General features: G+C 38.0%; 1 protein-coding gene across 12 annotated transcripts in view; it reads left to right on the top strand.

The window, feature by feature from the left end:
- elavl4 (ELAV like neuron-specific RNA binding protein 4) overlaps nt 1–13,895 on the top strand; it is a 77,471-nt gene that overhangs the window by 37,905 nt on the left and 25,671 nt on the right. For all 12 annotated transcript variants that reach the window (XM_082188310.1, XM_082188306.1, XM_082188311.1 and 9 more), the window contains one exon: nt 13,554–13,657. In XM_082188310.1, coding sequence (XP_082044436.1) covers nt 13,554–13,657 — 104 coding nt within the window. The remainder of the gene's footprint in view (nt 1–13,553; nt 13,658–13,895) is intronic.

Raw genomic sequence — 13,895 nt, forward strand, 5'->3', positions numbered from 1 at the left:
GACCACAGGTTTTGTAGGATTTCATTGCCAGGCAGTCAGATGGTCGGGCAAGAGAATTGTCATTAGAACCATCGTCATGAGAGTTGACACATGCTCCTTTTTCAGTCTTTACATGTGGGAAATTCACTAAAGTCTCAGGAAATCCTCACATACACCAAATGGAACGCGTTTTATCAAATTGACGGTTGTGTAAGTGAAAAGATAACGTTAACCGGGATCACTCACTGTCTTACCGCTCTGTCCTTGTTCAGGCTCGGTAACACATAGTGCATCATAAATATGGCTCTTCCCTGTACTGCACTCTTTGCTCTGGGATCCCAGGGGTCCAATTTCCCAGTTCAGAATTTTAAGCTAACAAATCGCTTCTTGATCATTGTAAAAGCAGAGCGAGCTAGGAGACTGCGAGTTCTCTCTGCTGCCGTCATTAGCTGCTGTCTGGGGTTCAAAATAGATTGCGGGGCATCAGAGATTGTATCTGAACCTCGATGTCATAATATTTGACCAGATCAACCTTCCTGAGCTCTCCGCTCGGCTTTCATCTATAGGGTATGGACGTCGACGAGAAGTCACTTCTCAGCTTTTCAAAGAATTTTGACGTACAAGAGAGCCTTTTACACAGCACTTGAAAAGCTAGAGAGAGACGGCTCCCTCGACAAGGTGAGAAGCTTTGGGCCTTTGCACGTAATAGACAGGCTTCTTCTTTTCCTTTTTTTTCTCCTTCCCCCGCTCCTGTCAGCTTTGATGAGACGCAATGCAGTGATGTACCGTTTGCCACGGCTACTGTTCTCTTGCCCTGTCAAACCCTGGTGATTGCCGCTTGCCAAAGTGCCACCCCAGATTGTTTATCCGTCCTTCTCTTTCCTCTCCTTGCACTTTCACATGCACACATGCTCTCTCATCATCTTCTTTCTGACCTCTAGCTGTACTTGAATACACCGGAGACCTAAGGCTCAATCTTTTATTTAATGTAGTCATACACGCACGGATGTTTCTTCAACTATGGCCACTTTTGGCCCTGCAGCCTTTTAGAAAGTGAAATACCTTAAAACATACTTTACAACCTACTAACAATGTCCAAAATTTTATTTTCATGCATCAACCACCATTCATTGAACGATGGAAATGACACTTAAACATTTTAGGATTAAAATGGCAAACTCCTTTGTCTTGCTAAGGCTAATTTCATAGTTAACGTGATTTATCCTAAATACACATTATTAAATATGTTAATAGGAGAGTAAATAACAAAAAAAAGTCTATTCAAAAGGGAAATTTACAACAAAAAAAAAAATATATATATATATATAAAAGATATATATTTTATAGTGAATTTTCCATGTTTGATTGAACGATTAGAATAATAAAATCTGTACAAAAAGGGGGCACTTGAAAAAAAGCACAAAATAAATTATGAAGACACTGTAAAGTTTCCAAAACAGTGTTAATATGACCTTCATATAATTATAATTCCCTATAGTTGAAGAAACAACTTTGTATATGCTAATAATGCACAAATGTACTTACAAACCACAAACAAAACTCATCTCTGATTTTTATTAAAATTGTTGATTCATTGCACAAAAATAATTCTAAGAATAATTTACACTCTGTGAGTAAAAAAACAAAACAGTGGACCAAATATTTATCAGCGATTATGTAAACTGTCAGCAGAAACGGCTTTATCACATCCCTCTCAGTGGGGAAAGCATTTCAGAAGTCATTACCGCAAGGATTGTGTCGAGATGCCGAATAAAGCAGATGGCGATGCTGCTAACTTAGCGGAAAGCTTTTGTTTTTAAAGGTTCATATCAAGCTGAAAATCCCCTACTCTAAATGCACACATCCCCAGCACAGTGTTGCTACCTCAGCAACACCCCGTTCTGTGCTAATAATGAGGATAAACACATAGCCCATAGGGAGTAATGGTGATTTTCTTGTGAGCCAGGAATCATATTGAATGAAAACTTTTAATGGAATACATTAAGAAAGTGTTAACGCTTCTGGCTATCAGCACAAAGCAAAATGGAAAAGACTGATTGAGCGGCGGTTTGAAAGGGGAAAAGAATTGGATACTTGTCAGGCTTTCGACACGGCGGATCCTTTTTCTGCGTGAAAATGAACACAATTGTGTTTATAATGATACGGCAGAAAAAGGACACACTCAGACAAGGACGTGAATTGATTGCATCTGTGATTTTCCATCTGATGAGGAGAGAGGGGGAAAAGAGCGACTGCAGATAATCTTCTGTTCATATTCTTCAAGCAGTAAATAATTACCGCACGATTAAAAATGGCTTCTGAGAAACAGCGCCAACCCCCCTCGCACCACCCCCCTGCGGTTTAGGCCTCTCTCTGTGTATCAGAAAAGCAACCGGCACATGCTATCGCTCCCAGCCTATTTGTCGCCTGCCATTTTGCTTCATTATTTTCCCTTTCTTGTCCAATCCACAGATGCCATTGTTGGTATTTAATGGATTGGCGCAGGCGGCGGTGCTGCTATCAGTTCACTCTATGTTTAACACTTATGTAGCTTACATCAAAGCTGCTTTGTGCGACTGCTTGTTCAGGTACACAACCCACTCGCACGCCGAGCACCTAACCATCTGTCACGCTGCTGACCCAAACGCGGTGTCCGCTGTCTGCTGCCAAGCTTAGCGCGTGCTAACCTTAGCGCCAAGCTGAGCCGACATCAATATGTTGCTGTATATGGCTTCTGTCTCTACACTGACCAGAGTGCAGCCTGCGCCGCCCGCCAGCAAATTAAGAACGGCATGTGATTTAAAACCAGAAAGACATCTAAGCAGTCCTTCGCAGATGTGCTGAAACTCACACAATCACACTGATGAAAAACTGCAGGGAAAAGCAGATGTAGTGGCATGAAAAATTCATTGTGCTTGATGTTTGCAAAAGCACGTTGAGGTTTGAAACACCTCAGTAAGTGTTAGACTGCTGCGAACGTGTGAAAAACCACCATGTCAAACATGCGCCGTGTTTATCTGATGCTGTAGAAATAAAACATGAACTGTTTCCCATGTTTTGTCATTTCCTGTTAAAAACAGCATTAGGCCGAATTAAACGAGCCAACACATGCAACACAGCATCTAAATGGTGCAACCGTACAGCTGAAATTGGTAGTAGGAAAAAGTCTGATAGAATGGCAGGAATTAGCTACTATAGTGATTGCAGGGAACACTGACTTCCTCACATAATTCAGTGCCGTGATGTGTTCCGCGCTCAGCCTGGAGTAAACAAAGTAAATGATAGGTTGTTATTCAGACCTCATTTACATAGTTTGACAATGAACTTTCTGTCACCATCTCAAAGCTACTGACAAACATGAGCACAGGAATAAACTAATCACCTTCTGTTTTGTTTGTTTTTTTAAAGGCTATTTACCCTCTATTGGGTTATATAAAAATGTGCATGGGGAATAATTGACTTTATTTTCTCTCTTTTATCTTTTTTTGCTGCTGACATTCTTTAAGCAATCATATACCTGAGTTGGAGCCGTGGCCTTGTGGTTAGCTGTTGTGCGGCAACAATAAGTTGGGCAAAATTCAGGATTGAAGAATTGGCCCCCTTTTAGTTTAGTATAAATGTGAATTGGCCACATCTTACAGGAAGTTGAATTGGAATGACAGGAAGAGGACTTTATTGAATTGCATTTCAAAGGAATTCAACACAGGTAATGCATTCTGGTGAGTGTTCTACCACCCCGGTCTGCAAAAGTTAATTTATTAAATATACAATCAAATTCAAATAAATAAAAATACAAACAAAATAGAAATTCTAAAAATGGCACTTAAGTGGCATCTTCAAATGTGGCTTTTTAGTTATGGAAATTTCAATTATACTTTTCAAAATTCAAATTCAATTGGCGATTCTGCATGCTGTTTGCTCAAATTCAGGAAATTAATTTGAGTTTCAAGAATTGAATTAGAGAACCAGTTCACAAAATTCCACAATCCTTTTCCCGTTTCCATAATTTATTTTCCTCTCTTTACCTATATATAAATATATTTAAAAAATGTTTGCTTATTCTTAGTGAGTCACCATTTATCTATATCAGTGTTTCTCAACTGGTGGGTCATAGGACCATTTTGAGTGGGTCGCGGAATGTGCAGTCAAAGAAACAACAACAAATGTAATTCCATGTTTTGCTGATGTGAGACTTTTATTTTGAAAATTGTGCGTGAAAGCTGTTGACTTCTGTCAGACGCAGTTTAAGTAAAGAGTGCCTGAGAAAAACACGCTGTCCTGATTCAGTATCTGCAGTCAGATTAGATGCTATCAGAAGTCAGTGTCATTATTCTAACGTTATTTTCGTAACTTGTTTACCAACTTACTAACTTTATTGTATTAACAAAAACTAGTTTGGACTGCTAGACTACTGTATATATATATACAAATTCTTAGAAGAAATTGGGTTGCTGCTTAACGACCATGGGAAAATGTGGGTCCCATGGCCAAAACAGTTGAGAACCACTGATCTATATGATCCAGAACCGAGCTTAAACGGCAACAAATTTTCTGAAATCTGGACAATATTTCCATTAATGATCTCACACATATTGCAAACTTTATTGTTCTTTTTTCCCCTAGCATTTTTACTAGCCCACGAAGTGTTGTTGAGGTTAGTTACAAACATTACCTTACGGTTAGCTTGGCATTAGCCACTGGCTCCATGCAGCTCCAGCAGTTCCAAGAGAGCGTGGGATCTCAGCATTCCCTGGGGTGGCTGCCAGTGTTGTCATCTAATATGCGGGGTCTGACGTCGCTTCGTTGGGGTGTCCCAGATTTAAAGGGGCTCCTTTCGTTTCCACATGCACACTCCTCCCAGACAGCCCACACACTGCAGGCTACACGCCAACACGCCGCAGGCTCCGGCACAGCAGAGTGGGGGAACGGGGGCGGGAGATTCCTGTGTCTTCCAGCTGTCGCCAGCCTGGCACAGCAAAATACAGACGCACAGTTTCAGATGGATTTACAGTGTAGGGTTTACTAGGGAAGGTGTTGGTAAAGACATTGGGTAAATGATCAAATTGGTTTCTCGACTGACTTTAGCAATGTGCCGGCCCACACGGAATCTGTGCCTTCAGAACTCCAGAAAACGCAGCAAACAAAAAGTTCATCAATCTATGTCCCATTATCTTCAATTTTATATAATTCACTTAATACAAAATGAGATTTTAAATTTCACATATTCAGCTTTCTTAATCGCAACTTCATCTCACAATTGAGACTACTTTTATGTAGCAGTGCATAAAAAGTGACAAAGACTTTCACATTATTACTGAAAATGTTTATTTCAAATGAATGCTTTTCTTTTGAACTTTCTATTCATCAAAGAATCTTGAGAAAATTTGTATAATGATTTCCACAAAAATATTAAGCAACAAAACAATTTTCAACACAATACGTGTTTCTTGAAAACCAAATTGGCATATTAGAATGATTTCTGAAGGATTATGTGACACTGAAAACTGGAATAATGGCTGCCAAAAGTATAGCTGTCATAACAAGAATAAATTACATTTTAAAATATATTAAAATAGAATTTTTTTATTTTTTATTATTATAATATTTTCATACTCAGTGGATGAAAGATGCCCTATTTTTTGTGAAAGTTGAAAAAATTAAACACTGCCTTTGTGGTTCCATGGTTAAATTTTCAAGAATTTGTTTACCCTTTTTAGAGCATGTTAAATCTTTGTGACTGGATACAGTCTCCATTGACTGATTGACCGTCTACACTGCACAATTATTTTTGTTTTTCCCAGTTGAGCTCTTGTATCGCCAAGTTAGTAGCACACATTATTTACTATGCGCATGACTTGATTTTCCTATATCCCTTGATTTTCCTATATATTTTTTTATTACTTCCCTTAACTTATTGGACCTAATTAAGGCTTACTTTTGTTTTGGTCTATGTCTGTACTATTACATATGGTTCTATTGTAATGTATTGTATTCTGTACTCATCCTGTTATATTTGGGTGAGGGACTGCGTGTGGTATTTTTGTATTGCTTTGGTTGTTTGTTGTTTATTGAAAATTCAATAAATATATTTTAATTACAAAAATGATAATTTATCATGACAACTCTAAAAAGATTTTTAGCATGGTAATGGATATAACAATGTTAATGTATTTGGTCTTGGCTGAAAAGATCTGCTACGCTGCTTCTGCTGCCATACTGTTGATTATTGCTGTTGTTGGTTATTGCTGCTGCAGAGCAAGTACGGGACTTGCTACTGCCAATACCGATACTCTGCTGTTAGCATGTAAGACATAGGCCTACTGCTTCAAAGCATTGAATTACCTGGTGCAAATCTATACAGCTGGAGCTAGGGAAGGTGGAGGGTTTCAGAAGAACTCTGAAAGAGTGCTGCAAACTGCTACGCTTACCAGCTAGTTAAATGTTGAGCCTCAAGCTCATTGGCTGCAGATGCGACATCAGCTTGTGCCATGTAGTGCATAGCTTGTGCAATGTAATTATCATCAGGTTGCATTAAGGACCCATCTAGAGTTTCATGACAGAACTTGGTATATATATCACAATATGACTGTTTACTGAATTTTTGACAAAATAAATGCATGCTTTTTGATAAAATCTTACCGAATCCAAACGTTTGAACACCAGTGTATGTCACAGATGAAATAAATTTAAACTTTAAATACCATGTGATTTTGTATCCCAAAATGGAACTTTATATCTTATAATATAATTTTTATTTTAGTTTTTAGTTTTCATATCAATATAAGTTCTTTATAAATAGAAGGGGAAAAGGCAATGTTTATTTTTCCTTGTAAAACACGCAGTAAAATACACAGTAGGTAGGTACATAAGGAAACAGGCCTTACATTTGTGCAGGGTAAGGTAAGCTAATGGTTTTACACAACCTCTTAGGCGAAATATGAATCTCTAATGCAAATCCAATCAGAATGATGCTTTTGTCTGGGAGAGAGCACTTAGGCATCCCTTAAGTGTTTTATGTACAAATGGGTCGAATTAAGGCTATTAGATGCAACGATAAACAGCATTAAGAATAGAGATTATCTCATTGCACCTTACATTATCTAATTACACTTCAGTCAGCTTTTGTCTCTTTGGATGGAAGATCACTAAGCTAATTAAAATGAAGCCATAAAGTTGTACGTTGCCATCTATTGGCATTACATAAGTCATGATGACCTCAGTGGTGCAGCTGTGTATTTCTATATAATATAAAATGCAACAAAAATGTCTTTGAGATGTCTTTTACTGCAGAGACATGTTTCTGTCCCAAGATGCAATAGCGACGAGCAAAATGTCAAGCAAGCAAGCAGCAGCAATACATTTGTTTTGACAAATTGAAATGGATTTTCGTCTTTGCTTTTTTTCCCCCTTCCACATCTTAAATGTGACTAAATTTAAGTCTGACCAAACAGATTTTCCTGTTCGTAGCCAGAAAGCTTTGTGATATCAAGGTGCGTTAACGTCAGTTGCTCGTTGAACTGTCATCTTGCGTCTGTGCTGCTGTTCTCTCCCAAACGAATGCTAGTTTCAGCTTTCCCACCTGATTCAAGCTTAAGGGAACTGCAACTGTCGACTCAACATGGCTGCCGGAGGGTTTGTGGAGGGGGGCTGGGGGAGGGGGGGGGTTGCTGGAGGCAGTTTTGTGTTTGCTACAATGTTCATCTCATTTTCAATCAATGGAAGCACTGGGCCTTTAAATTATGTATCAACAATTGATGTAGAGAGAGGGTGAAATTAGCGAGAATCCAGTCTGAAGACTTTTAGCTCACTGCCAAGCAGCAGAACAGCGAAAATCAGTCAAATATATCTTTCATGTGCAAAGCTTTGATGATAAATGATGTTCAGCACAGGGAAATATATGTGTGTGTGAGTGTGTTATTGTAAATTATATGTACCATGAAGTAAAAATGTACTGTATGTGTGCGTGTGTGAGAAAGAGAGGAAGGACACCCACCGGACACACTCATTTTATCTTCTCACACACTCTGACTCCTGCTGCTGAGGTAAGAGGCGTAATGGTTCAAATACGACTCCTCCAAATGGAGCCTCTCACTCCAAACAGCCTTACAATTTAACGAGAGAGAAACATCTCATTCCTCCCATTTAACTCAGCATGTTCCTCAAGGGCTAAAGGAGACCCATACTGGGGTGGGGGTTGGGGGTTGTAGCTTACGCCTGCCCTTCCTCATCTTCCTCATCCTCTCGATCACAGAGACAGTAATAATCTTTTTCATGTACACATACCGTGGGTTCACAAACATGACAACACACGCTATGTCTCTCTGGAGCAATATACAGCTGTGCATATTATGGATAATATTTTTTGTATCAAAAACATATGCCCCAGATTATAAAATCATACAGCAGGGGTCTATAATACCTGTTATCCATTACGGTTTCTCTCAATGGCAGATGCTAGTCTGGCAATGGACCCCCTGTAAGTACATGACTTGTAATCGGCCATCTTTGCTCCTCATGGGAGCACATAATTTTTGAGCCAATCACCTAAACTGTGAGGCTCTGGATCTGCAGGAAATGACATCATGAAAATCCTCATTGATTTTCGGCACCACAAGAACATGCACTAAGCATTTATCCTGAAAATATATCACAAAAGAAAATAATACAAAAGTCATTTTAAATTGTAATAATATTTCAGATTATTACTGTTTGTAAATGTTTGTGATCAAACAAAAGCCTTGTTTTTAAGAGCATAAGAGACTTCTTTCAAAAACATTAAAAAAATATTTTTTCCAATAAATATACATGGCTACAGTTGAACTGTCAAAGGAGAAAGATGCTTTTGGATCCAGCCAAACCTATACTCTTTGTTTTACCCACACACACACCGTCTCCATCAAGCTCTCGCACATTACTATTACGCTCCAGCTTTAGCCGTGTCCCATTGCAATGAAAAACCCATCAGGAGCCTACACACTAATAGTCATAAGCTGTTTATTTGTGAAAAATATCCTTTTAATTGGTGTTAAGCATTGTCTTTGAAAAAGCCTTTCCAATGTTTCAAAATTTGACTGCACGTCTATCCTGCTGGGGAACAGAAAGTGCTGGAAAAACGGAGATCAGCACTCATTAAAAGCTCATTAAAAGCGCAATGCATCATTTCAGTTTCAATTTTAATTGACAATTAAAATATATAAGTTAACATTACCATTATACTAATTAAACAGCATTGAGGTAATTCTCTTTTACTGTGGCATTTGATGTTTAATGCATATATCTAATGGGCTCTGTCAAAATCCTCAATCATCTTTTTGCAGTTTCAGATTTTATACAGTTTATGTGTATCGATCATCTTGCTTTACACCAGAGAAAAGAGAATATTCTTTTTGATTTCATGTAAACAGCACACTCGGCCCTGAATGCTTATGACAGAACAACACAAAATATAAATCACACTTCTGTAGATCAAACATGAAATGAAACATTCATAGAATATAGCAAATGTTGACTTTGCCATGAAACATTCTTTATGATTCCTATACTTCCCTCGATAATAAATTCATGAGGCAGACCTGACTGTAACCCTCTCCGGTACCTACGCTGTTGTCCATTGTAGGTAACCCTGGCTGTGCTGAAGAGATTGTGTTTCTGTGCGCTTTGCATTCATGTGCTGTCTCTGCGTGGGTATATGATCTGGTTGTGTGAACAGAATTTTATATTCTGTGTGTAGGTGTGTATACCATATATGCATGCCCAAATACAGTATACAGTATTGAGTATATATATATACACTCATGTATAGGTATCGTGTTTGATGTTTAGTTTTTATGTGTCTGTGTGTTTTAAGGAAGTGCAAAAAATACATGGGTTGTCAGAACAACTATTTGGCTTTACTGAAGTCCCATATAATTGGGTCCACCAGACTCCACCCAGCGCGCTTTGTGTGTTCAAAATCACAGCTGCAAAAAAGACAGAATGAAACAGAATGCAGGGGGTCTGTCTTGAGACAGAATGCTGAAAAACAGCAAAAGCCTCAACACAATGTCCATAGATGGCCAGTCTGTTCATAGACTGAAAATAGCACAGACTAAATGTTGGAACATATAGTCCTTCAACAGATATTGAACCATATTCCCTGATTTGATTCAATTCTGATTCACTAGCTCTCTCAAATTAATTTTTTGATTTATTATGGGGTTGTTTCAGTAAAAGTTATAATGTAAATTTTGCTTACATATGAAATAAATTCTCTCTCTGCCAATTCTGCTAACTACAGAGGAAACCTTCTAGTAACACTAGACAACACAACCAAAAACTGCTCTGAAGATATTAACTAAAGTAAACTTTAAACAGTCTGAAACTGTTATTAAAACAATGTTAAAAAAAAGTTTCAGTTACAAACCCATAAGAGTATAGAAACTCTCTGAATGCATCTACAAATGTCTAAATCAAAACATTTCAAGTAAAAATTCACATGAAAGTGTAAACAAAGGTTCTTTTAAAGTATCGCAGTAATGATTCAACTTCAGTGTCGGTTTTAGTGTGCTGACAATTATTGTGAGATTTTAGCATGTTAATACTCTCCCTGCAGAGTTGCATCTCATTATTCAACCCCTTTAAAGCATCACTACTAAAATATTAAAAACAGTAGATAAACTAGTCAACCTCACTAATCAGTAGTCTGTTATTGGACAACTAGTCGACCACCCTTCCCATCCTTAGTATGTCTGTATGTCCATAAGCAGGTGCAGCTTGCAGCAGTGAGTTGTGTTGATAAAGAGGGAGTTTGTTTAATGACACGGCTATGTGCGTGTGTGCATGTCTGTAATATTACATGTTTTCTTTGAGATTGTGCCTCTGCAGTTTGTTAGAGAGCACAGATGAGATATGAGATATTTAATAGAGATCAGTTTAAGGTTCTGTTAATGTGTCTGTTCGCGGGGAAATTAAATTAGCTAAATAATTGCCTTGCCAAAAAAAGGGCCTTAGAGATTGTCAAAACAACTCGCAGCCTCCTTTATTTAAAGCAGGGTGATTTTATTCTTTGTATTGCCATGGACTACAAAGTCTAATAATGAAATTATGCACTTAAATTAATAATAAATGAACTCACTAAGGGGTTCTTCTTTTAATTTTCTTAAAATATTAAGAATACGAAATATTTCACAACAGTCCTTGTAACCCAAGTGTACGTGTGTGCGCTAGTGCTTTTTTCTTAGCAAACAGCCTGGTTCTAGTCCCCCACTGAGATCTCAACTGTCGCACCGCTGTGTGATGGAGAAGGGATGTGTGTAGTGTGTGTGTGTGTGTTATACTGGTGGGAGAAATCCCTTTGACTGAAGCGGCCTTGGTCGGCCTCACCTTATCCTCAGGCAAGAACTCCAAAGGAGGCAAGAACAACTGCTAGCGACGTTATGGAAATGCCATCAGGCAAAGGGGCATTACAAAACAGATTGTTTTATGAACCCATTATTGTACACTCAAACACACAATCATGCAAACACACGCATCCACCCACGCGCACATATACACACAATGAAAATGGCATTACGGGGCATGCCAACGTGGGGCCAAATGCTCTGGGGCTCAAAGGAAGGAGCGAGGAACACAGCTGAGATGGTGAAGACAGAGAAAGACAAATGGAGAGGTTAGGCAGAGTCAGTGTCTTTCTTTTCTCTGGTGCATTCTCCAAATGTATCATTATCCAAGTTCTGCATGACAGCACTTTGGAAACACACTTCATTTACACTAACCTTTTCCTTTTCTATTTTCTCCCTCACACACACATATTGGGTTTCCAAGTTTTATGGGGACTTTCCATAGACAAAATGATTTTATACTGTACAAACTGTATATTCTGTTCCCTAACCCTAGCCCTAAACCTACCCATCACAGACAATTTTCTGCATTTCTACATTTTCAAAAAACATCACTTAGTTTGATTTATAAGCTGTTTTCCTCATGGGGACCAAAACATTTCCCCAGAAGGTCAAGGATTTTAAATAGTGCCCTCTTTGTGGGGACATTTTTTCCCCATAATGTAGGGTTTACCTGAACCACACACACACACACACACACACACTTTGTCGCTTTTAGAGCTTGGCACAACACATGTCAAGAATATTCACAATTAAAGCTGCAAGCAGCGATGAAAAGGGCCCTCGTACACTTTATTACGATTGGACCCCCACACTTTAGTTTGGGGTCCAATTCTCACTATTAACTAAGACTTTTGCCATAATAAACTCTTAATTACTGCTTATTAATAGTTAGTAAGGTAGTTAAGTTTAGGTATTGGGCAGGATTAAGGGATGTAGAACAAAGTCAAGCAGAATAGGGCATTAATATGTGCTTTATAAGTACTAATAAACAGCCAATATTCTAGTAATATGCATGCTAATAAGCAACTAGTTCATAATGAGAACTGGACCCTAAACTAAAGTGTTACCAAAAAAATTATATATTACATTAACAAATACACTACTGTTCAAAAGTTTGGGGTCAGCAATATTTTTTTTATGTTTTTGAAAGGAGTCTCCTATGCTCACCAAGACTGCATTTATTTGACCAAATTATGTCTTTAATATTATTACAATTGCAATATGTAAAATGTAATTTATTCTTGGCAAAGCAAAATTTTCAGCATCATTATATCAACTTTTTTTCCCCCCCAAAAAAAAAAAACGGTATCTTTGTAATATTAAAAATGGCTTTACTGTCACTTTTGATCACCGGAGCAATAAAATATTGTCTAGGATCACAGTATTTATATTTAAAGGAATTTTTAAACATCAGTGTCAGGCTTTGAATAGTGCCTCTTCTCAGTCTTAATGAATGACAGAGGGATTGGTAATCCTCCATAATCCAGAGAGAAAGAGATAGAGGCATGCTGTTTGAAGCGAGGGCAGCAAGAAGTTCTCCGCTTACCCCCCACGGTATCTGGCGCGCTATAGCTTATGTTTGTTTGGCGCAGGGTGTAACACTCTTACGCATTTATGATTCACTTTGTGTGTACACTGTGGACTTAGCGCTGTCTGTTTCCATTAATGAGGATAAGTGCAGCGCTGTTCTCGAGTTCCACTGCACTTGTGTGGCGAGATCTTTGAAGAACGAAAAGGAAAAGGGAGGAAAAAAGCAGTACCACACAGGCCTTTAGCTGCAGGGTTTCTATTTAAGTCAAATAGCAGCTGATGTCTGCCTCGCCTTCAGAGGAGCAGACGACGGTTAGAAGAGGTTAAATCAAAATAATTCCACCAAAGACTGTCAGAGGTTTCCAGGGGAAGCTTTCACTTAATGTGCACTTTCTAAACAAGCTCAAACTAGTCACTACTAATCAGGCTAACGCTACATATATCATTAACTGTTAATGTCGTCTTTTTCATAATGTATGCATAGTTTTTGTGATGAAGGCTTTTAAGTGGTTTTAAAGAATTTTTTAGGGTTGGTAACTAAGGACAAGTGATTGGCTTTCAAAGGAAGGGTGGTTAAAAGAAATGCTTTCACAATTTAATGTCTTTTTAAACATAATGAAATGTTTTAAGCTAAAATAAGTATTTTCTTTTCCTTCACTACAGGGCAGAGTCTTGGCTATGGTTTCGTCAACTACATTGACCCAAAAGATGCAGAGAAAGCCATCAACACGTTAAATGGACTCAGACTTCAGACCAAAACTATTAAGGTACGTGACTACACTACCATAAAGTCCAGTCTCACACATGTCAGGAATTTTAAAAAAGGTGCCTGTTTAAAATCAAGTAACACTATGATTATTATTTATTTATAAAAAAAAAAAAAAAGCATAAATCAGCTTTGCTATCACAGAAATAAATTACATTTTAAAATATATTAAAATAGAAAAATATATTTTAAATTGTGATATTTCAAAATATTATAGCTTTTTGATCAAATGCAGCCTT

This window comes from Leuciscus leuciscus (assembly GCF_965113295.1).
Source record: "Leuciscus leuciscus genome assembly, chromosome: 13".
In the NCBI taxonomy this organism is placed as follows: domain Eukaryota; kingdom Metazoa; phylum Chordata; class Actinopteri; order Cypriniformes; family Leuciscidae; genus Leuciscus; species Leuciscus leuciscus.